Source organism: Xenopus tropicalis, chromosome 4 (genome assembly GCF_000004195.4).
Source record: "Xenopus tropicalis strain Nigerian chromosome 4, UCB_Xtro_10.0, whole genome shotgun sequence".
Lineage (NCBI taxonomy): Eukaryota > Metazoa > Chordata > Amphibia > Anura > Pipidae > Xenopus > Xenopus tropicalis.
The window spans coordinates 14,437,696-14,461,248 of record NC_030680.2 but is presented as its reverse complement, the minus strand read 5'-3'; the positions used below and the strand labels follow the sequence as shown (position 1 = coordinate 14,461,248).

At 47.1% G+C, this 23,553-nt stretch overlaps 1 protein-coding gene across 1 annotated transcript; it reads right to left on the bottom strand.

Annotated features, from left to right (window-relative positions):
* Nucleotides 1–6,990: 6,990 nt before the first annotated feature.
* ccnd1 (cyclin D1) lies at nt 6,991–20,899 on the bottom strand. Its single transcript, NM_001005452.1, is given in 5 exon segments — nt 6,991–7,679; nt 10,170–10,318; nt 17,757–17,916; nt 19,591–19,806; nt 20,599–20,899. Coding segments are annotated over 5 exon segments (876 nt in total). The 5' UTR covers nt 20,791–20,899; the 3' UTR covers nt 6,991–7,520.
* Between the last annotated feature and the right edge of the window lie 2,654 nt (nt 20,900–23,553).

The following is a 23,553-nucleotide window of genomic DNA, read 5'->3' as shown; positions in this document are numbered from 1 at the left end:
AGCGGTTTAACAATTTAGCAGGTAATTACGCCCCGGGGGGGGGGCACAAAAAAGGGGCGGGGACTAGGGCAATGTTCCCTGTAAGCTGTTTGCTTGTACGCGCACACAAATTTTGAGGCCAGTGCACACAAGAACTTTGTGTAAAAAACACTTAATTTTGCATTTATTAAGACCTGAGCACACAATTCTTAAAAATGGGCACACAAGTTTAAAATGTGCACACAAAATACATTTTTTGGGGAAAATTGGACTAGGGAAGGGGTGGACAAACTTTTTGGCTCAGGGGCCACATTGACTTACCCACGGGCCGGGCCAGCGTTACGCCGTTTCCGCTCATCAGTCCCCAGACGCCAAGTCTCAGGTGATGTGACTTGCGGAGTTGGCGGGCTGGATTAAGAAGGAACGGGCCAGAAGTGGCCCGCGGGCCGTAGTTTGCCCACCCCTGGACTAGGGGTAGGCAGGCAAGGCACATTCCATGGGCACAAGTGGTGGGGGAAGGAGAGGAGTGGGGGGCAAGAGGCAAGCTGCAGGGGGGCTATACACACCAATTGGTGGGGGTGGGGTGTGTTGGTATGTGGACCAAGTGACACAGTGTATATATGAGTGAGTAGCTGGGGGGGCAGCAGACAGGGCATTGGGCCAAGTAGCATTTGCAGAAGCAATAGGCCATGTGTTTGGCCCACAATGCACCTGATCCCTAGGAGTGGGGTTTCCCCAAAGTCACCCAGCTGTCTGTATAGAGACTGGCACCTGTATCTGCCAGCACAGCTTACAGAGGGGGCAGTGCTTGGGTGGGGTGTTGGTATCCCCATTGGGTGCCCCACCTTGTATGCCCCGTCCTGTGCTTTATTCATGGCCCCAGGGGAGGCAAGGTGGGCTAAAGCCCTGTTATTTAATGGGCAGATATTAACTATAGCGTACAGCCCAAACACTTATTATATGAGGCTCCAGGGAGCATAAGTTTTGCACCCCTAAATGCCCCAGCATTTGCATGGTACCCCCTTACAACTGATCCTGGGAATATATCTAAGTGTACCTCAAAATACAAGGCTTCTTGCCGGCACCCTGTAATAAAAGGCCCAGGAGCAGTAATCCATAGCAACCAATCAGCAGGTATCATTTTATGGTCACCTGTTAAAAAGCAGACATCTTATTGGCTATGGGTTACTGCTCCTGGGCAAACTTAGTGCCTTTTATTACATAACCCCAAAAGTCACCATACCTTATTTAAAGGCAAAGTAAATCCATTTCCCCCAACAGGAACTGACATTGTTTTCAGCCTCTGCCCTTTACTGCTTCATTTCAGAGTTACCCCATTTAACCGCCTCCCCGCCTAACGCAGACCCCTCCAGCTACAAACACACAAAAAAGAGTCCCTTCTCCGGCGATTTGTTTGCCGACGGCATGTCGTCTATTTTTTTTTTTTTAAACTTTCTAAAAAAATTAGAAATTGTAAAGTTTGGTGAATTTGCGACTCCTCTCCTATAAAAGAATCATTATCGGGGGGGATGGAGATTAAAATAAAAGGGAAAGTGTTAATCTTCTGCATCCTTAGAGCAGCGGGATAATAATGAGCCCAGGGAGGAATGTTCCGCTGAATGTAGGGGCTGTGAGTCAGCAGCCGTGTAATATCTAGGCCTTTGGCCATTGTTCCGGCTGAAAGCTTTGCTGCTATTGTCCCGGCGCGGCTACGGCTCACGTTTAGTGGGACTGTGGGAACGGATTATGGTTTCATGCCTTTTTTCTTCCCCCCTCTTGCATAAAGTCCTGATCAAAGGCATTCCTCGGATGGCAAAACACTGTATACAGTGTCACATGGCCCGGGCCCACTGCAGCAGCCATGGTTTAAAAACACTTAGTGCCATTGTCCCCCCAGCCGCGCGTCTTACAGCGTAATTATTGCAAAAGTGCTCGGGGTTTGTTGGGGGGAATTTCTCTTTCTCCGACATGGCCAGGGGTAGCAAGTGCAGCTGCCTCGCCGCTGATTTATATCTTGGAATGGCTGGGAAACTGGAGAGGCGCTTGAAGTTATAGCTGAAGGTTTTTTTAGTCAAAATTCTGTTTTTCTGTGTCTTTTTATGGCTATTATTTTCATTATTCATTGGCTGGACTCACTCCAGTGTCCCCCCCACACAAGAGATTGGTTACTTGCAATTCATTTTCAAGCAGCCAATTGGGTTGCCACCTTTTTTATATTTTAAATTTACCGACCAGCAGGGGGAGTGGGAACAAAAGGGGCAGGCTGTGATGTAGGAGGGGGCGGGGCAGTGACAATAGGGGTGAGGATATGATGTCATAGATGTTGAGAGGAGGATCGGGGAAGGAGAAGGGTCATTTTGGGGTGGGTTCTCGGTGGATTGAGGGTTAAGGGGCTGAACTTCAGGATATTACAGATTTACCAGCAGCTACATGTATGTATGTATGTATGTATGTATGTATAACTTTATTTATAAAGCGCCACAAGGGTACTCAGCGCTGTACAATCTTACAATATACAGAATTACACTCAGGGAGGACAAGTGTTATAATAAATACAATAAATATATATAAATACACAGGAGTAAGTGCCATGTGGTATGAGACACAGTAGGAAGGAGGTCCCTGCACCGTAGAGCTTACAATCTAAGTACTGGTAAATTACAGGTAAATTTGTAATACCGGCCAAGGCCTTGGCAGGTGTTTTACCGACTAGGCCAGTAAAATACCGTCCAGGTGGAAACCCTAGGCTAGAAGCCAACTGGGGCAGGACTGTGATGCAACAGGGCAGAGCTATGGCATGAATGGCCGAATATTCATAAGGAGGCAATGCTGAAGGGGCAATGGGCAGGATGGATGGGGAGCAGGGAGGTAGGAATGTGGTGGATCAGAGGCGGAATAAGTAGGGATTATATATTTACCGGCTAGGCCACTGAAATACCAGGCAGGAGGCAACCCTAGCAGCCAATAGGATTCCCTGTAAGAGTTACCAGGTGGTGACATCAAGGGGTTGGGGACTGGGCAGATCAGTGAAAGCAAATCGTCAATTGGGGAAGGCTGGGGGTGTGGTTGGTCATATCAGAGGCCTAACTAGACTGGCCAGGGGCAGAAGAATGAAGAAGACTAAATTTACCCCCAAGTGCATTGCAAATTTGCTGTACCTTAGTTAATGTTCTACTGGTCGAATGACATACAAGCCAGTAATTAGTAACTTGCCAGAACATCAGCAATGACATCATAGGGGAGAGGAATCCACCTCCCTACCTCATACAGCAAGAATAATACCGCCAATATTTGTAGGACTTCAATACCGATTGGGTATAATCAGGGTGGATGATCGGCATGGCCTAATGCAACCTCTTTTTAGGAATTCCAGTCCAACCAGTATTGGTGGTGCCAGACCTGTTGCACCAATAGGGCAAGATGGTGACAGTAAGACTTTCATCCAATCAGGTAGGCTGTAGGAAGTGCCCCTACATGGGCCAATAAGCTGCCAACATGGTTTGGAGGATCCTAGTCAACAGATCAGAATTAGGGCACTCTTTCTCCGTGGCATAGCCATTGTCAGAACACTCAACCAATCAGCAACACATTCTCAGAAGTCTCCACTTGAGGGAGCACCTCATCTATCTAGTCAAAGGCAATAATTTTCTGAATCAGGGGGCAAGTTCTTACATACAAAGCTCCATGTTGTTAGATATAAATTCTGAGCAAAACTATAACTGTGATAAGCCATGCTGCAACTGAAGCAGTTTAATGAAGCTAAGAAGTCTGATTGGACAATGACTGCATTGACAAGTGTAAAGGGGTCATCAGCCAACCAGGTGAAAACCTCAAAAAGTTGAATTTGGACAAATTTTTCCCACTTTTGACAAAATGTGGTTGCAGATGTATAGACGGTGCCCTGTGGGAAGGGTGCTGCCCTCTAACTACCCTTGCCCTGCCCAAGGACTCCATTGGCTTCTTCATATTATATCATCAAGCTTACATAGATAATGCCTTGGTCAGGGCTGACCTCTACACCCCCAGCACTGTATGAAAATGACCCTAAAAGTCAGGAATCGATTGACTCTGTTCCATGGGGCGTTCCAGGTCAGCCCTGAGCACTAACACCCCACCGAATCACCAATCCCTGATGGAAATAAGTGTGAATTAGACCCGCACTATTAGCCTAAATTGCTGCTGACCAACCTATAAAGGTAAAAGCTCAGAAAATAACAGTTTTAAAAACAAAAACACAAAACAAAGAACATGTTTTTTTAAAAATTTATTTCTAGACTTTAATTCATATAATTTTCATATCACTCTGATGTTGGAGAGTTTGTGTTAGCGGTCTGTCGGTGACAATGTGCGTTTCAGACCATCAATGCCATTACACACGGGGAAACAAAAAGCACACAGCTGAAAGACTTGTATATCAAATAAAAAAAACTGTAAATACCGTGACATATAACACAACTCTGTTGGAAACACAAACCCAACGTCAGCCTTTGGCCTAGCAGTACGCCCGGGATAAAGCTGTACCCACACTTGCCCCAGATGCGGAACTGGGAACCACTGACGCCATTATCACATTTGGTCCAGGAAAAGAAATCAAAAAAATAAAGAGACAGAGAGAGTCGAACACATGGACAGAGGCGTTTGAGGTAAATGGAGGTAAAAAGAAAATATTCCTGAAATTTAGACAGGATGAGCCCAGTGTTCTTTGCACCCTCGCAGTAAAGAATTAAAAAAAAAAATTCTACATTTTTCTATTCCTTTCTGTATCTGGATTTTGGTTTTAGCAGCGTGCAAAATCCAGCTAATTTGCCCGTACATAATTAGCCGGCTTGCTATTTAATAAGGATAAAGTTCCCGTGGGCAGTTCAGGAATGGAACAAGGCCTTCTCCTTGCCTGTGGAGCCAAATGAGAAACCTACAGGCCTCGACTTGTGTTCTACACACGGCGCGAAATGCGTCAAGCAGCCTTCAGACTACAGAATATCATCCTGGTTCTTTCTATCAAGCGGTAAACTTTGCAGTGTCATAAATAAACTTGCCTATCGAGTCAACTTGAAGATGCAACCATGCTAACTGCAATCAATACGTTTTGGGGGGCGGGGCTTAGTACAGACTTGCTTTTTCCAATCAATTCTGGCACAATCTAGTTCTAAAATACATATCTCATCCAATGCTCAGCACTGTTTGCATCTTAACATAGATATATCGACCATTGTCTCAGCGTCGGACACAGAATCCGACATGCACATTCCTGTTTCCGGCACCGTCGCTTGATAATCGACTCCCAGCAACAGGAGTCTGATCCGTTCCTACCAATATTCCATAAAAACTAAAGAAAAAAAAAAAAAGAACACTGGACACCATACCTGGAATAAAATGTGATAAAATGTCACATGAGGTATTGTGAAGATAAGAACTTTCTTGGTTTTTTTTTTTTTTCTTTTTCCTTTTTTTTTTTCCTCGTTTTTTTTTTTTGTTTTTGGAATAGAGCAGTAATCACATTAAAATTAAAAATTGATCACATTGAAAAAAAAAAAAAAAAAAAATCTACAAAAAAAAAAAAAACCATGATGTCAAATAATATAATTTTCTATGAGAAAATTCAATTCTAGAAATGGCAGTAAATGACATTATATCACGAAAAAAAAAAAAAAGTCTAATCCACAGAATAGCAGCAATACACAATGACAAAGATACAGAAAAGCACTGGTACGTTCTCGTGTGTGTTCTTCAGACCACGCTGGGAATTCATTCAACTTTAGCAGCTTTAATAAAACGGGAGAACAATCTCCAATTTTTCAGGTTTTTTTTTCCATTTTTTTTCCTTAATTTTACAATCGACAAATTTAGGGCAAAAAAAAAATATCAATTTTTTGCATTCGTGATTCTTCACACTTTTTTTCTTCCCCCCCCACAACCTTTTTTTTTTTTCGAAACTGATTTTCATAAAATACAAGGAAAAAAAAAAAAAAAAGGTACATAGCCAAGATGTGCAAATTTCCTATTTTTACCTAAAGTACATTTTTTTGGAAAAAAAATCAGGGTTCTAATAATTTCAAGTACACTGGCGATGAAACGACGGCGTTTCCGATGAAAACCCACGGTCGGGGGGGCACTTTGCTGTACGGACAAGTTAAAAAGGGGGGAAAAATTGCATTTTACAAATTATACTGGCCTTTTTGAGGATCTTCTGTAATAAATATCAGCCTTAGCTATAAATTATATAGTTTAGTGTTTAAAAAAAAAAAAAAAAGCTTCAATCTGACATTTACTTGACATAAAGCTTTAAAAACTACTTGCCCTTTAAAGCTGTACACAGCAGGCGCCATACACATTTCCTACTAATAATTAGAAACACAGAAGCAAATTCGTGTTGTGTAAATGCAAATTCCCTAACCACTTTCTCCCCCTAACACCATATTTATATATAAAAAAAAAAAAAATGAAAAAAACTTGAATTGCTAGTTGCAAACAAGCGCAAAAAAATTAAAAAAGAACAATTCTAAACCATTCCATTTTTGTTGATTCCCACATAAAATAACATATTAGCTATAATGGACCCAAAGTGCTTTGAAATGGAATGGTTGTAGAATAAAGTTTGGAAAATAAAAAAAAAAAGTCGCGGATATGGTCCCACCGTCGCCGGGTCGTTGGGGGATTCCGGCACATTATATAAAGGCAGCTAGAAACAAACGAGATTATAAAAAAATATATTATGTTCACTATGTCCGTATCTCTTAATAATAGAGTATAATAGAGGCAGTAAACTAATTTCAGGCGATACTAAGCCGGCCCCCGCTGAGCCGCCGCCGGTGGACTCATCCGCGTATTTGATTAGCATATAGTGATGCGCTATACTACGATACGCTATTGTACGGAATACACCAACCATTCATAAGGCGAAGAGGGCGACTATAGAGAAATGGAGAATATATAAAGTGACTACATGCAATAGCAAGCGGGATACACAGAAGCCTGAACTGCATGGAAGGAAAAGTTCATTTTTTTTTGTCGTTTTTTTTTTAAGAAAATAAAGGACATTTTTGTAAATTTTTTTTAAAAAAAAATCTATCTAGAAACCTCTTCTACATTAAAAATGGCTGCATACATGTAAGAAATCGAAAAAACAAAAAAAAACTAGTACCTCCCCTGGAGACAATTCTCTTGTGTTAATGCCTATTTTTATAACATACAGACACAAACACTTTCATATAAAACTAACTGATTATTGTCTTATAAAAATTATCTTTTTTGGAGCACAAACCCACAGAGGTTTATACAAATACTATTTTTTTTTCCTCTTTTTTGTTTTTTTGTTGTAGGAAAGTTTTTGGGAATTATTTGTACTTTTTTTTTTTTTTCATAGAGGTGAACGGGTATATTTTGAAGCAGAATTTCCTCCGGGTGTGACCAAAGTGTTCCGGAAGGCGTGGCCTTGTTCTCATCCGCAAGTTATATCCCACCACACTCCAAAGCTATATATATATATATATATATATATATATATATTGGAGCAAAAAAAAAAATGTCTGTGAGCCGCCGTGTCAGATGTTGACGTCCCGGACGTCGGTCGGGGTGCAGGAGATGTCCGCCTCTTCCACCATGTTTTTTGTGTCTGAGGACGTGTTGTGTTGCTGCTGTGCTTGGCGCAAACTGGACTCTAGGAGAGACTCGATCTGTTCTTGACATGCCCGTAAACAGTCCTAATGGGAGGAAACGGAGAACATCAACCATTAGGACATCTGGATTTAAGATTTAGGCCAATAAAAGACACATATTTAAGCCTAAATTAACTTGGATCCACCCACGCGGAGCCTGAAAACACTTAAGTGTACAAAATCCCCCCCCCAAATCCAAAAGACTTTGGATCACTTCTCAATGACCACAATGGGAAGCGTCGCTTGTTACCCAGAACCGGCAGTTATCACCCCAATGCCGGCATGCATTTGGCAAGGCTTGGGGCTGCCCATTGCCATCAGTTGGGGGTAAAACACAATACCCGAAATGTAACCCACAGCAGTGGTTCTCAACCTGTGGGTCAGACATCTTTGGGGGTCGAACAACCCTTTCACAGGGGTTGCCTAAGACCATCGGAAAACACATATTTTAGGAATAATTTTATGGTTGGGGGTCACCACAACATGACTGTATTAAATGGTCGTGGTATTCGTAAGGTTGGGAACCACTGCCCTATAGGGTGGCAGGTCCAACAAACCCTATGTAATGTTCCTACCCCATAACATTTCCTGTAGACTTTTAATCCCCCTACAAGAAACCAAGGGAGCCATGGCCCAATTGCCAAGGGGGTGTGGTCTAGCTGCCTAGGGGGTGTGGCCAGAGCCTTATGAGCTGTACCACTGCAAAATATACTTATATAGCAGGATATTCCTTTGGACATTCTCTACTAAGCACCATTATGTAGAGAAATCCCAGCATGCAGTGGCTCTTTTACTGCACACTGTTCATACACACACATAAATACAAAGAATTTATACAATCCCATAGCTGACATATTCCAGCAGAAGGAGCGCCATACACTCCAACATAAATACAGAACATTCTTACTGATATTTATCCTCCCGAGGAATGTAATCATGGTGATCTATGGCCTTCACCGCCTACAGTTTAATACATCTGAGCCGACCAGTTTACAGGTTCGGAACAATGGTCTTCACCCCCGTCCAGACCAATAAGCCCATGAGAAACTGAGGTTTGAGCCCAAATAAGGTCACACTGTACTTCTTGACCACAAGGCCCAACCCTATGATAACTAATAATAAGGGGAACATAACACAACAGGATGGCTATGGGAGGTCATCAAGAAGGGCATCTTAGATACCATAACGGAATCTAGGAGGGACCTATGTAATGTTTCTGTTAAACAAAGGGAACATAAGAAATGAAAGCACACTGACGACTTAACACTCAACAGTTGACAGACATATTGTATATTACTGGTAGCGGCACTACTGGAAAGACAGGTTGATATTGGCTAGTGCTTATATATATTTCTCATTTCAACAATAAAGGAACAATGGCAGCTGACAAAGAGGAAAGGCAATACGCTGAATGAGCAAAGAAAATTGTAAAGAATATACATAAGGATAACATAAACCCCATTTCTGAGTAGGGTGTGCTATAGGTCTTAAATAAACAGCAAATGACTAGGGCACAATGAAGAGAACATTCCATCTCTGTATAATCCTTGTATAAGCTAAGTCCAATTTGTAGCCTCTATGTATAACTACAACCCTGCTGGGCCTGGGGGGGCCTCTTGAAAGGCAGCTCTTCTTTCTCTGGTCTTCACACATCTCTACCTTCGGGCCCTAAGTGAAGCTCAATAAACATCTTTGAGGGGCTTGTTCCATTAACCAGTCGCCTGTGAACCTAACAAGGACGTTTTTAAAGCGTTCTTCTGTAGTGGACTCAAGACATTGTTCCAGAACAAAGCTTGAAGCCGCCCCAACTTCACAGCTTTGTGATATGGATCATTGACTTCCACCATTGCTTGTCCTATTCTTCCTGGTCGCTTTCATTGCCAGGAAAAGGTTTATTGCTCCCAAATGACTGAGGTGCATCTACTGGAGGACTGGGAGTGAGAAGTGGGAGGGAGGGCAAACCACCCAGTTAGAATACCAGCTACTGTAAAAAGCCCAGGAGATCATTAAAAGATGGCTTCATAAAAGTCCATCACATTTGGCAGGACAATGAGGATCCCACCAGCCTTTATAAACCAAGGTCAGGAGATGCCAGAAGGCCTGTGTTTGATGTGATCTTTCTTTTTTTTTTACTTAGCCTTTGTTTTGTGCATACTGTGGGATTCATTACGTGCCCCCAAACCACACATTCCAGAGCAAAAATGTTCAACTAAAAGTCTCAGCTTACACTGTTCAACATCTAATATCTAGGGCATCAAATACATATTGACCACAAGCTTCACCCTAACTGACCTTCAAGCTATGCTTTTTGTTTATGTAGAAAAGCAAATGGCCAGTCTCCCCAATTTTCATTGGCTTTCAGACTGAGCCCCCCCATCCCCTCAGCCACAGCTCAAGGCCTTTCCTGCTGAGCCACTGCATTGGAATGTCAGCATATCAAGGGTCCAACAAAACTTCAGCACCATTTTACAAAACCACTAAGCAAAGGAGTTCAAGCCAAGCAACAATCTCCTATAATTGGTCTGTGTGACTTACCGGGTCACATTTGATGACCTGTGATAGAAAAAGCGTGAGGCGCTGAGTGGAGAAGACACTGTCGGCGTTTCCCAAATTTAGTCCCTGAACGGCTGCTGCAACACTGCCGGCGGCGATCATGGAGGGTGGATTGGAGATAAACTTTATATCTGCAAGAGAGGAATTTGAGAAGAACGTATTAGATTGAGAGCAAGAGCATTATCAGCACTTTCTTACAATATAAATATATATATATATATATAGAGTGGGAAGAGCCAAGTGCTTACTCATCAGAGCAACTTTAAAGTTCAATCAAACTTGGGTAAGGTGAGGGGGATTGATTACAAAGCACAAGCATCAGAGAGTCTTTCATAACAGTAACGTTTCAGCTTTATTAACCTTCTTCAGACCCCCGAAGGCTGGTGAAATCCGTCTCTTAAGTGGTGTTGTACGCCCTGACTCCCTGAACCTTTCATTACCCGGAGCAGGCTTGGCGTGCCAGAAATGAAAAGAACTGGTCACAGTGCCTCCCTCCCCTCCCCTGCCTGTGCCTCTGCCGCTCCGGGTACAGTAGAAGTCATTACGCTTTTCATGTAACACAATCGACTCATTTTCGCTTCCGTGCACAAAAGAATTCCATTTGCGCGGCGTTTCAAAGTGACCTGGTAATGCTCTCTAAACTCCTGGACCCATTTCAAGGTTAGGAGCCGAGGGATTGTCTCCGGGGTTCCAAAGCGACAGCGAGCAGTAAGTAATAAATATCGGAGAGCTTTCACAAAACAAAACAAAAATCAGCAAATGCCCCATTCTGCCCAAGATCGCACCTCTGAAAGTCCTTTTGTAATCATTGAGCTGCCAGCCCTTGGCTCCTGTCCATCCCTAACAGCACGGAATGAATCCGATGTGGCAGAGCCAAGCGTCTGGGCCCCCCAAAACACAGACAGCAATCAGTTACATTCTGATGTGGCATAATACTGCCAGAGCTGCGGGATCCATGCCAAGCTGCATTGCTGTAGGTCTGTACAAAAGCAGTCTCGTGTTTCCCGGAGAGGCAGGACACCCCCCACCACCAATTCAGGGGGACCTTGCCATTCTATTCTTTCAAAAGGCTGAATGTCTCCCATTGGCTGCACGGGAATGCTCTTTATTGTGAGGACGGCATATTGCAAGCTCAAAAAGTGCCCAGTTAACCCTGATTCTAGGAACCGGAAAAACATCAGGGGGCAATACAAGAGTCAGTTCTTGGTCTTAGGTCAATGGTGTATTTAATTATAGTGATGGTTCCCCTTGTACAAGGCTTAACAAGGCACCGCAGTCATGTACTGGCCAATCCTTTATGGTATCTGACTAACTGCCCCAATGGGCTAAATGGATGAACACTGTGGCTACATAAACACTATGGCCACCTGTCTATAGTTTCAACAGCCAAGAGGACAGGAACAGGAGCTCCTGTGTCTCCTTTCCACTTCCCAATTGGCCAACGGTGCACTGTTCCACAAACCAACCATTATCCATATAAACTAGATAGGGGTTGGCCACCATACACATACTTTAAACCTTACTCAGCTTTAGAATGCTACCTTGTTTCCACTTCACTGTCTTCAGCCACCAATTGACTCTCAAGTATCCAACAGTTGACCTTGACTGAAAGAATGGAAACCTGCTTAGGTATAACGTATATAGTTGCTAGACTTTTCCAGTTCAAGCTCCTCATTGAGGTCTAACCTTTGCTTAGGCACCCCCTTAGCACATAACAAGGTTAGAGGTCTTGAAGAACATTGGTGTATCTACCATAGCTTCATGAATATCCAAGGCAGCAAGTATAATTTGACCCTAACCATAACTGACCTTCAAGCTGAGCTTTTAGGTGTCTTAAGGAGAGCCAATGGGCTTTTACTCTAAATGAAACTGCTCCAAGCCCTCCAAGGAGGAGCAGCCCTAGAATATAAGGTTCACAGGCAGGTTGGAACTAACAGGAGAAGAAGATCCTTCTCTCTGGAAAGTCACCAAGTGAAATGTTATTTGCACATAGAACATCTCATAAACCCCAGTTACTCAATGTCTATTTGCTGTTCCTTCATGCTCTTCCTCAACGTAATAAACTGTTGGCCCGGCTCAGTGCCGAAGGTTCAATGATAAAAGCGGCTGTCATTATGGGAAAGATTGGCGGCAACCACATAATTATCCCGACTGTCATTATGGGTAAAAATGGGCATTTAACAAAAACTCTGGGAAGTAGAAGAATACATTTCAAAACAGGGCTTTTTACTGAAGTTAAAAAGAACCCCCCCCCTCTAAGACAATCCAGAATGGTGCCGGCCATTCCTCTACAGGCCATGGGGGGGGGGGGTTATTATTAATAAGGTCTGCCAGGACTGTCTGTAAGCCATCACAGGCGGCATGCCCAAGCTGTTGTGTTCTATTGAGCGGAGACGTCTCTGTGGCAGAGGCCACTAATTTCGGCATATTAATCAAGGGGGCCCCTCTGCTCTGTAATTGGACGCTGCCGAGTGAAAAGCGTGGCACTATTGTCAGACTCCATCGCCTCATCGTGCCCTATTGAACGCTCAGGAACAAGAGGGAGGCAGTGAGATGAATTGAACCTGACACGGGCACAAAGGAGGATGGGGCCACCCCCGTGTTCCCCCGGCAGCCTATCTGAGACTTCATCCAAAATGAATAAACAACTTTGAGCGTTGTAGGAGAAAGGAATGGCGGCCAGCGGCAGGACAAAGCTGCGTCCAACAGTAATGCAAACGAGGAAGAGGGGGGGCAGGCGAAGATTCCCAACCAAGACGAGTCCCCCCCCCATTACCCCTTTATTATAAAGGAAAATTGAAGGAGCTGTTGGGTCTGTCTGAGAGCTCACAGCCATGAATGAAAACCTTTTCATTCAGCCCAATCAAAAGTGAGCACATCAATCAAGCAGGAACAGCCTGCGCACATCACCCGGGATGAAGGTGCATGAAAGGCCAGGGCCGCCGAATAGGGCTCCTTGCAATGGAAATGGCATTTGTTTCCAACAACGGGTCAGACATAAGCCGGCGCTAATTGTGCAGTTGGCGCGAAACCGTCTTGGGTAAAGAATCGTGCCAACAAGGGGCTTTACTGTCATTAAAGGCCAACTAAAACCATTAGACAATAAAAGAAAAGTGTTGGCAGTTGCCCAAGCGCCATTCATCAATATGGCAGCCCAGTGCAAAGCTCAGTTAAAGGGCACAGGGCCTTATTTACCACCACATATGTATAAGGAGTGAAGCAGGGCTGCCATACTGCACTTCACATACAATGAAACAGCACTCCTAGTGGCCAAGTATGCCTGGTGCTACTGTGCCCTTAAAAGAGAGCAACTGTCCAGTGTCTTGTTTGCTTGTCCCTTTCTGGTTTCTGGGACTCATATTGTCAGTTATGATCCTGATCTACGCAGTTTCAGGAGTCAGAACCGGCAGTGACAGTGAATATACCGATACTGCTCTCAGTAACAATGACAAATAAGTTAAAAACCGCAAAACATGGAATGGAAAGTTTTCTTTCATTAGGCAAAAAGACAGTGTTTGGGTGGAGTGCCCCTTTGATCAGTAGAAGACATACACACCTTCCCCTACAAATAACATAATAATGTTCAGCACGAGTCAAGCCTCTCTCTACATTCCAATGTGAAGCACGGAATATGCTTCCCCCCAGCAACAGAGACATGATGGTATCTCCCATGTATGCACAGCTACAGCTCTGTGTTAGTGGATCGTTACATTCCCTTGTGGGGGGGGGGGGGGGGCAGACAAGGAGCCTCCTAATTAGGAAGTGAGCCGTGCAAAGGGAAAGTCTTCCTGTATTACACTGAATATTCCTAATTAACTCAAGGCTGATAGGCAAAAAAGGAATTATAAAGCAGTAGAGTATTAACGACAATTAGCAACATGGCAGATCCTACTCATTCACACCAATGGAAACAATTTGGCACACAATGCACCATGGGAAAGAATGAGGCAGGACAGTATCATTAGTATAAATGCAAATATATAGAGAACGGGTGGCCCACACAGATATACCCTCTCACCCACAGTACAGTGCAAGCAATATGGCAGGGATATGCGCTTCCCCTTTAAGCACATTGCCATAAATGAGAGGCTGGCAGAAATGTGATGACGGTGCAGCCAGGGCTGTAAACAAGAAAGGCACAGATCAAAGTACCGGCAGCATAACAAGGGGCCAACCTTTGCCCCCAACCCCTGCCTTCAGCAGGTTCACTGGTCAGAACAGCATAACGGGCAGGTCACGGCGCCAGGGTGGGGCACAGTAACTTCATCTCTGGCTGCGCCTCGGGCACAGGGACATAATGCAGAGCCTGGGCGCACAAAGGGTTAACTAACACACACAAGCAAAGGAGCCGGCTCCCATGGCTCCATGCCGGAACATTCCAGTGGGATCACTAGCACTACTCTAACCCACTGGGTCACCCACTGCCACCATGATGCCCTACTGTACCCATCATGCCCTACTGTACCCATCATACCCTACTGTACCCATCATGCACTACTGTACCCATCATGCCCTACTGTACCCATCATGCCCTACTGTACCCATCATGCCCTACTGCCTCCATCATACCCTATTGTATCCATCATGTACTACTGTACCCATCATGCCCTACTGCCACCATCATACCGTACTGTACCCATCATGCATTACTGTACCTATCACACCCTACTGTACCCATCATGCATTACTGTATCCATCATGCCATGCTGTACCTATCATGCCCTACTTTACCCATCATACCCTACCGTACCCATCATGCCCTACTGTACCCAAAATGCTCTACTTTACCCATCATGCCCTACTGTACCCATCATGCACTACTGTACCCAACATGCTCTACTTTACCCATCATACCCTACTGTACCCATCACGCCCTACTGTACCCAACATACTCTACTGTACCTATCATACCCTACTGTACCCATCATGCCCTACCGTACCCATCATGCCCTACTGTACCCATCATACCCTACTGTACCCATCATGCCCTACCGTACCCATCATGCCCTACTGTACCCATCATACCCTACTGTACCCATCCCGCCCTACTGTACCCAACATACTCTACTGTACCTATCATACCCTACTGTACCCATCATGCCCTACCGTACCCATCATGCCCTACTGTACCCATCATACCCTACTGTACCCATTATGCCCTACTGTGCCTATCATACCCTACTGTACCCATCATGCCCCACTGTACCCAACATGCCCTACTGTAACTATCAGACCCTACTGTACCCATCATGCCCTACTGTACCCATCATGCCCTACTGTACCCATCATGCACTACTGTACCCATCATGCACTACTGTACCCATCATACCCTACTGTACCCATCATGCCCTACTGTACCCATCATACCCTACTGTACCCATCATGCCCTACTGCAGGAGGCTCAAACTCAATTTACCTGGGGGCCGCAGGAGGCAAAGTCAGGATGAGGCTGGGCCGCATAAGGGATTTCACAAAAAATTGGCTTTCAAGGGATAATGCAAGGCACGGCGGGCGGGAGCTGCTGATTGCGGAAATGACGTTATGCCATCATAACAGTTATTATGGGAAGACGTTCTGTGTGCACAATTAGCTCTTCCCATAATAACTGTTATGATGGCATAACGTCATTTCCGCAATCAGCAGCTCCCGCCCGCCGTGCCTTGCATTATCCCTTGAATCGCAATAAAAATCGTGATCCATTCATTGCTTTTGAGAAGGCGTTGGTGCGCGCCACAAAATACTGTACCGAGGGCCGCAAATGGCCCGCGAGTTTGAGACCCCTGCCCTACTGTACCCATCATGCCCTACTGTACCTATCATGCCCTACTGTACCCAACATGCTCTACCGTACCCATCATGCCCTACTGTACCCATCATGCCCTATGTCCCCACTATTCCCACCTACAACTGCTCTTTGGAAAGGCCCAAAGCATCTGCCCTACTGGCACATCCCCAAGGGCAGCTGTGAAGAAAGTCACCTTTGGTCACCTCCAGACCATGCCACACACTCCCTATCTGAGCAATCCGATTGCAGGGAATGGTTACAGTGTTGTTTGTCATAACAATGATTAAAGGTTACCGAGTATCAGGATTCCTTGGCCACAATGTAGCATTTATTGCTCCTATAAAGGAAACCAAGGCAGAGGGCATGGCATACAGTGCCAGCAGATCCAATGAGACCGCTGTGTGAAAGCTGCCATATTGCTTGCCCAGTGGGGGGTATATCAGGCCATGCCAGAGTTATAGTTGTGCCAGCTCTGGCTTTGCAGAACTAAAGCGAGATCCAACTGGGCTCACAGTGCCCCCCCCCCCCCCCCGTGAGTAACCCATGCCAACCAACACCAGAGCCAGTGTGGCACAATATGGGCATAAGCACCCACCACAGCCACAGTAACCATCTACAGTACTTTAGCATAGGGATAGGGAAAGCGCCTATTTGGAGCGGGTACATTACAAGAAGAAATGGGCCCAGCCTGGGTTCCTCCCACTAAGCAGACAGCAGGAGGCCCCACAGAGCATGGATCAGGGCTATGGGAGAGCCTTTCCCCCCCAAACGCGCCTCCAGCGCACAGCACAAAGCCTGAGCCGAAGACGTCAGCAGTGGGTGTTGGTTTCCCTGACACTGGGAGAAGTGTTTGCGGTTCTGCTCAGAGGGGCCCGGTGCTGACTGGCAGTGCCCAAATGACACGCTTGGCTGAAGCCAGGCAGCTCTTAATGGCCGGGCTTGTGTTGCACAGATGCTGCTTTGGGCATGATGTCCCCAGCACACAAAAGCCGCAGCGTGCTTCTCTCATGCCAATTATACATCAATTAAACACAACCAAGCTGCAGCCCCCCATACCCCTATATGCCGGGGGGGGGGAGCAACACATTATACAGTGTTCAACGGTAAATTCTGAAAACATTAACTTCCCTTCCAGGGCAAAAATTTGTACACCCCTAAGGGACAGACATCCTTCCAAAGAGAAAGCAATATGGCAGCTCCCAATACCTCCTGAGCAGCCCACATTTTCTACACACTCCAGCCACTAGAGGCCGCTGTTCCCCTGAGGTTAATGGAGATAAAGGACCAGCATGGCAGCTGCAGGGAGCTTTCTGGGCCCCTCTTTCTTAACCCAGGGTCCCTCCATGTTGCTGGACTACAACTGCCAGCTTTCTTCACCCTATAGCCAAGCATGCTGGGAGTTGTAGTCCAACAACATGCTGAGGATTCTGAGAAGGCTATTTAAATAGCAGCTTGTGCTTAAACTAACAGAAGATAAATGCACAAATCCAGCCTTGAGTTGGCGGCCAACGATCTATAGAGCTCTGTGATGGCTCAGGGTGCCGGGGAAATATAAACTCAGCTGCATGTTATTCCATGGAACCTGTTGCAGACAGTCAGGCTTTTGTACAAAGGCTGCGGCGTTTCCAACTTACCTCGGAGAGAGCACAGGGCACCCCTCTGCCAGTAATCCACCTTGTACCAACACAGGGCAGCTGTGCCCGGGGGGAAGGGGGCGCTCTGCATTAACAGTAAGTGAGCTTACAAGTATGTTTGGCACCAGCGACAGAACATAGCACCCATACCTGTAGCGCAGAGGGCAACAAATGTCTGGGCGTGTTTGCGGATGATCTGCTTGGTATCCTCAGTCAGTGGCATTTTGTTTAGAAAATGTTCAATAAAGTCATGGGGGGTCACAGAGGCCAAGTCCCATTTCAACTTGTTCAGAATCAGCAGTTCCATTAGCTGTGGGGGGGAGAATAAAAGAGAGATGGGCGACAAGTTAGAACTGGGCAGCATAGTGTGGGTGGGGGTAAGGGTAGGGGGTGAGGGTAAGGGTAGGGATGGGGGGGTTAGGGTAGGGTTTGGGGGTAAGGGTAGGGGGTGAGGGTAAGAGTAGGGATGGGGGGTGAGGGTAAGGGTAGGGATGGGGGGTTTAGGTTAAGGGTATGGATGGGGTGGGTGAGGGTAAGGGTAGGTAGGGATGGGGGAGTTAGGGTAAGGGTAGGGTCGGGGTGGGTTAGAGTATGGATGGGGTGGGTGAGGGTAAGGGTATGGATGGGGTGGGTGAGGGGAAGCGTAAGGATGGGGTGGGTGAGGGGAAGGGTATGGATGGGGTGGGTTAGGGTAAGGGTAGGGTTGGGGGGGGTGAGGGTAAGAGTAGGGACGGGGGGGGTGAGGGGAAGCGTAGGAATGAGGGGAGTTAGGGTAAGGGTATGGATGGGGTGGGTGAGGGTAAGGGTAGGGTTGGGGGGGGTGAGGGTAAGAGTAGGGACGGGGGGGTGAGGGGAAGTGTAGGAATGAGGGGAGTTAGGGTAAGGGTATGGATGGGGTGGGTGAGGGTAAGGGTAGGGTTGGGGGGGTGAGGGTAAGAGTAGGGACGGGGGGGGGGTGAGGGGAAGTGTAGGAATGAGGGGAGTTAGGGTAAGGGTATGGATGGGGTGGGTGAGGTAAGGGTATGGATGGGGTGGGTGAGGGGAAGAGTAAGGATGGGGTGGGTGAGGGTAAGGGTATGGATGGGGTGGGTGAGGGTAAGGGTATGGATGGGGTGGGTGAGGGTAAGGGTATGGATGGGGTGGGTGAGGGGAAGAGTAAGGATGGGGTGGGTGAGGGTAAGGGTATGGATGGGGTGGGTGAGGGTAAGGGTATGGATGGGGTGGGTGAGGGGAAGCGTATGGATGGGGCGGGTGAGGGGAAGCGTATGGATGGGGTGGGTGAGGGGAAGGGTAGGGATGGGGTGGGTGAGGAGAAGGGTAGGGTTAAGGGTGTACATTCAGTTGTGGGGGGAGGCTGTAACATTTCTGTGCATGTACATAAAGCTCAGTGATAAGAAAACCACTACCAGGGTTGCTTACTTGGCATTAAAGGGCAACTCCATCCAAAAACCAGGTTTTAGTGAATGTCCTTCTTAGCAGCCTCCCCATATATGTTATCTACGCCTTCCCAATGGAAACAGAATTGCTATTGTGTGCGTCCTGTTCTCTAGTTCTGACTCCCTAAACAATGCCGCACAACTGTTTCAGGAGTCACAATCAGCAGTTTTTTTTTCTCCCCAAACGCCTCTTGCTTTTCATTTGGTGCCTGGATACAGGACTAATAGAAAAGTCCTTAATGAATAGATCAGTTAGCGGGCTGACTCGTCTGCACTTTAATTCCACAGGGGGGCGCCAAATGCTAAGGGCAAGTTACATGTGGCACAAGCGTGTTATTCATATGTGGGTCTGAGCCATGATTTCATAGGGGAAATGTGTTATCTGGCTTTGATATTTTTATTTATTTATTTTACCAAAAAAACGGCCTCGTGTACGGACTGAACCAACCCCCCACACTCCTCTATAAATACAATACCCCCCCCCCCCCAGGCTAGAGTGGGTCAGGCTGCCGCATATAGAATCTCTATAGAATAAAGAAGGAAATTACCAGTAACTCCTCTGGCCTGATGGAATTGTCTGTGTAAATGCAAAGTTTCTCTGCAGTCAGTGGGATCGTTTCCTTCATTTTAGAAGCCAGAAACATACAAGTGGCCCCCAGCAACTGCAATTGGCTCTTCCTGAGGGTCTTCACGGACAGGAATCGGTCCAAATAGTTCATAGCAAGGGGGAAAACTTCTTCTTCGCACTTCTGCTCCTCACAGACCTTGGGGGGGGACATATGGGGGGGGACACAGTTAGCATTGACTATAACATGGGGTGGTGGGTACAATATCATTACAATATAATTTAACCCAATTCATAAACTGAATGGGGGGGGGGCAGAATTTTATACATATAGAGATATGAATAACATAAACTGAAATTTTATTACAAATAAATAATGATACTCTACTGGCTAAGGGTAACATTGAACACAATTGGAAGTTTCAGAGATTTTACAGGTCCAGGTTGTGGGTCCCCCCAGTTTTTAAACCCCTTATGCAGCTGAAAAGCTCTGTTATTGCCCATTAACCCCCAGTATATATATATTAAGGATCTGGAGTTGAAGCTGAATCACCCCCTACCATCCCCCGTTGCCACTCATGGTGGTCGCAGTTTCCCAGTCCGGCAGAGGAAGGAAGAACCTGATCAGAACCCTGGGTTTATATTCTGCAGGAAATGCCTTTACCGGAACCAACTAACGTCCCAGGATGGACCTTAATCATGGGGCTTTTCAATCCTTACTCAAGGGTATTCGGGGGTGGAATTAAGTCATGGGTCAGACCACCCATCGAATGGAGCTTTGGATGGAATTATCTAAAGGTTCAGGCATTGTATAAGACCCACTTATGGATCAGAACCCCCCCCCCCCCCCCCCAGCTAAGTGGGATATTGGAGGGTATTGTTCCCCTAGGGGTTTGGAAGGAACCCACTGAAGATGTTGGTAGGTGTTAGACTCCACCATGGGGCGCCCCCCACCCAAGGGCGCAGTGGGTGAAAGGAGAGGCGCACCCACCTCCAGCATCCAGGTGGCCACTATTTTGCGCATGTGGGGCAGGATCTCCTTCTGGACGCACTTGAAATAGGACACGTTGGGGCAGCAGGTCTCCTCTGCTTTGAGCATGGTCTGCAGAACCCGGTCGGTGATGAGGTTCCTGTCCAGATGGGCCCGCCTGATGGTGTCCACCTCGCAGCACAGCAGCTCCATGTCCGTGCGTCTTTGCGCGTCTTTGCGCTCCCTTCCCTGCAGGAGCCTTTCTTATGTCGCACCGAGCTCCCCGGCTCAGTGACGCGATGTTGCCAGAAAGAGATCAAAGTTGGGAATGAGAGAAAGAGAATGAGCCGGGCCAGGCTGAGCTTAAACCGGCCCCATAGTCCGGCCCCTCCTGAACAATGAGTCCGGCCTGGGGGAGGAGGCAGCGCAGGAACTGGCGCTTCTGATTGAGACGTTTCTCCTGAGACATGTGGGCCGGCCGCTTGCACTGCCCCACTCAGTGGCACTTAGATTGCAAGCTCTTCTGCCTCTCATGCACCTTCAACTTTGTACTTGTCGCAATGTCTTTGTCTTTCTCCTCCTTGGCCCTGCCCTTGCTTAGAGTGTAAGCTCTTCAGAACAGTGCCCCCCTATTTACAGCTCCTAATTGAATTAGTCCCTTGAGTGCTTCAGGAGTGTAAGCTCTACAGAATAGTTCCCATTCTGCCTTCATATACTACAGCTCATGTTTGTATTAACTTAATCACCCTTCAGATTGTAAGCTCTTCAGAATAATGACACCCTTCTTTTTTTATTGGTATATAGTTATTGGATGTATGTGTGTGAAACAATATACCCACATTTGTGTAATAGGGAATGAGAATGGGGTTACCCTGTACCTCCTGTAAATTCAAGGGTACAGGACAAGGGGCCAAGGACAGAAGGATGTGCAGTACAGGGCAAGAGGGTGTAGGGGCGCTATAGTACAGGACAGAGGGTGTAGGGGTGCTATAGTACAGGACAGAGGGTGTAGGGGCGCTATAGTACAGGACAGAGGGTGTAGGGGCGCTATAGTACAGGACAGAGGGTGTAGGGGTGCTATAGTTCAGGGCAGAGGGTGTAGGGGTGCTATAGTACAGGGCAGAGGGTGTAGGGGCGCTATAGTACAGGGCAGAGGGGGTAGGGGCGCTATAGTACAGGGCAGAGGGGGTAGGGGCGCTATAGTTCAGGGCAGAGGGTGTAGGGGCGCTATAGTTCAGGGCAGAGGGTGTAGGGGCGCTATAGTTCAGGGCAGAGGGTGTAGGGGCGCTATAGTACAGGGCAGAGGGGGTAGGGGCGCTATAGTACAGGGCAGAGGGGGTAGGGGCGCTATAGTTCAGGACAGAGGGTGTAGGGGCGCTATAGTACAGGGCAGAGGGGGTAGGGGTGCTATAGTTCAGGACAGAGGGTGTAGGGGTGCTATAGTACAGGACAGAGGGTGTAGGGGCGCTATAGTACAGGGCAGAGGGTGTAGGGGCGCTATAGTACAGGGCAGAGGGTGTAGGGGCGCTATAGTACAGGGCAGAGGGGGTAGGGGTGCTATAGTTCAGGGCAGAGGGTGTAGGGGCGCTATAGTACAGGGCAGAGGGTGTAGGGGCGCTATAGTACAGGACAGAGGGTGTAGGGGCACTAAAGAACAGGACAGAGGGTGTAGGGGCGCTATAGTACAGGGCAGAGGGTGTAGGGGCGCTATAGTACAGGACAGAGGGTGTAGGGGCACTATAGTACAGGACAGAGGGTGTAGGGGCACTATAGAACAGGACAGAGGGTGTAGGGGCGCTATAGTACAGGGCAGAGGGGGTAGGGGCGCTATAGTTCAGGGCAGAGGGTGTAGGGGCGCTATAGTACAGGGCAGAGGGTGTAGGGGCGCTATAGTACAGGACAGAGGGTGTAGGGGCGCTATAGAACAGGACAGAGGGTGTAGGGGCGCTATAGTTCAGGGCAGAGGGTGTAGGGGCGCTATAGTACAGGGCAGAGGGTGTAGGGGCGCTATAGTACAGGGCAGAGGGTGTAGGGGCGCTATAGTTCAGGGCAGAGGGTGTAGGGGCGCTATAGTACAGGGCAGAGGGTGTAGGGGCGCTATAGTTCAGGGCAGAGGGTGTAGGGGCACTATAGTACAGGGCAGAGGGTGTAGGGGCGCTATAGTACAGGACAGAGGGTGTAGGGGCGCTATAGTACAGGACAGAGGGTGTAGGGGCGCTATAGTATATTTACCACCAATTGTGTACATGTGAATATATTTTATTGGGACCCCAGCCCCCCAAGATGAGACCCCTAGTCTTTAAGAAATGCCAGGGGCAAAAATGTTCCCCTACTGACTCCATATTTTCCTACTGGCTCCATCTTGGCCTGCTAACAACACCTTGTCATGTTGGCTCCATCTTGCCCTACTGACTCCATCTTGCCCTGCTGACTCCATCATGCCCTACTGACTCCATCATGCCCTTCTGTCTCCATCTTGCCCTACTGGCTCCATCTTGCCCTACTGTCCCATACTGCCTTACAGACTCCATCTTGCCCTGCTGACTCCATCATGCCCTACTGACTCCATCATGCCCTTCTGTCTCCATCTTGCCCTACTGGCTCCATCTTGCCCTACTGTCCCATACTGCCTTACAGACTCCATCTTGCCCTGCTGACTCCATCATGCCCTTCTGTCTCCATCTTGCCCTACTGGCTCCATCTTGCCCTACTGTCCCATACTGCCTTACAGACTCCATCTTGCTCTACTGACTCCATCTTCTAACCAGTAGTATGCTTGATTGCTGCCCCCCAGTGCATGGGGCCCGGTACACCCCTGCCCCCCAGCCGGAGCCACCTCTGGTTGCAGGCAGTTAGCCCCGTATCTGAGCAGCTGTTAGTGAGTCGGAAATGTTTATCACGAGAGATAACTAGAAACGATTTCATCCTGTGCCGCGGAAAGCGCAACTTCCCCATCTGGGTCAGTAAATGAGACAG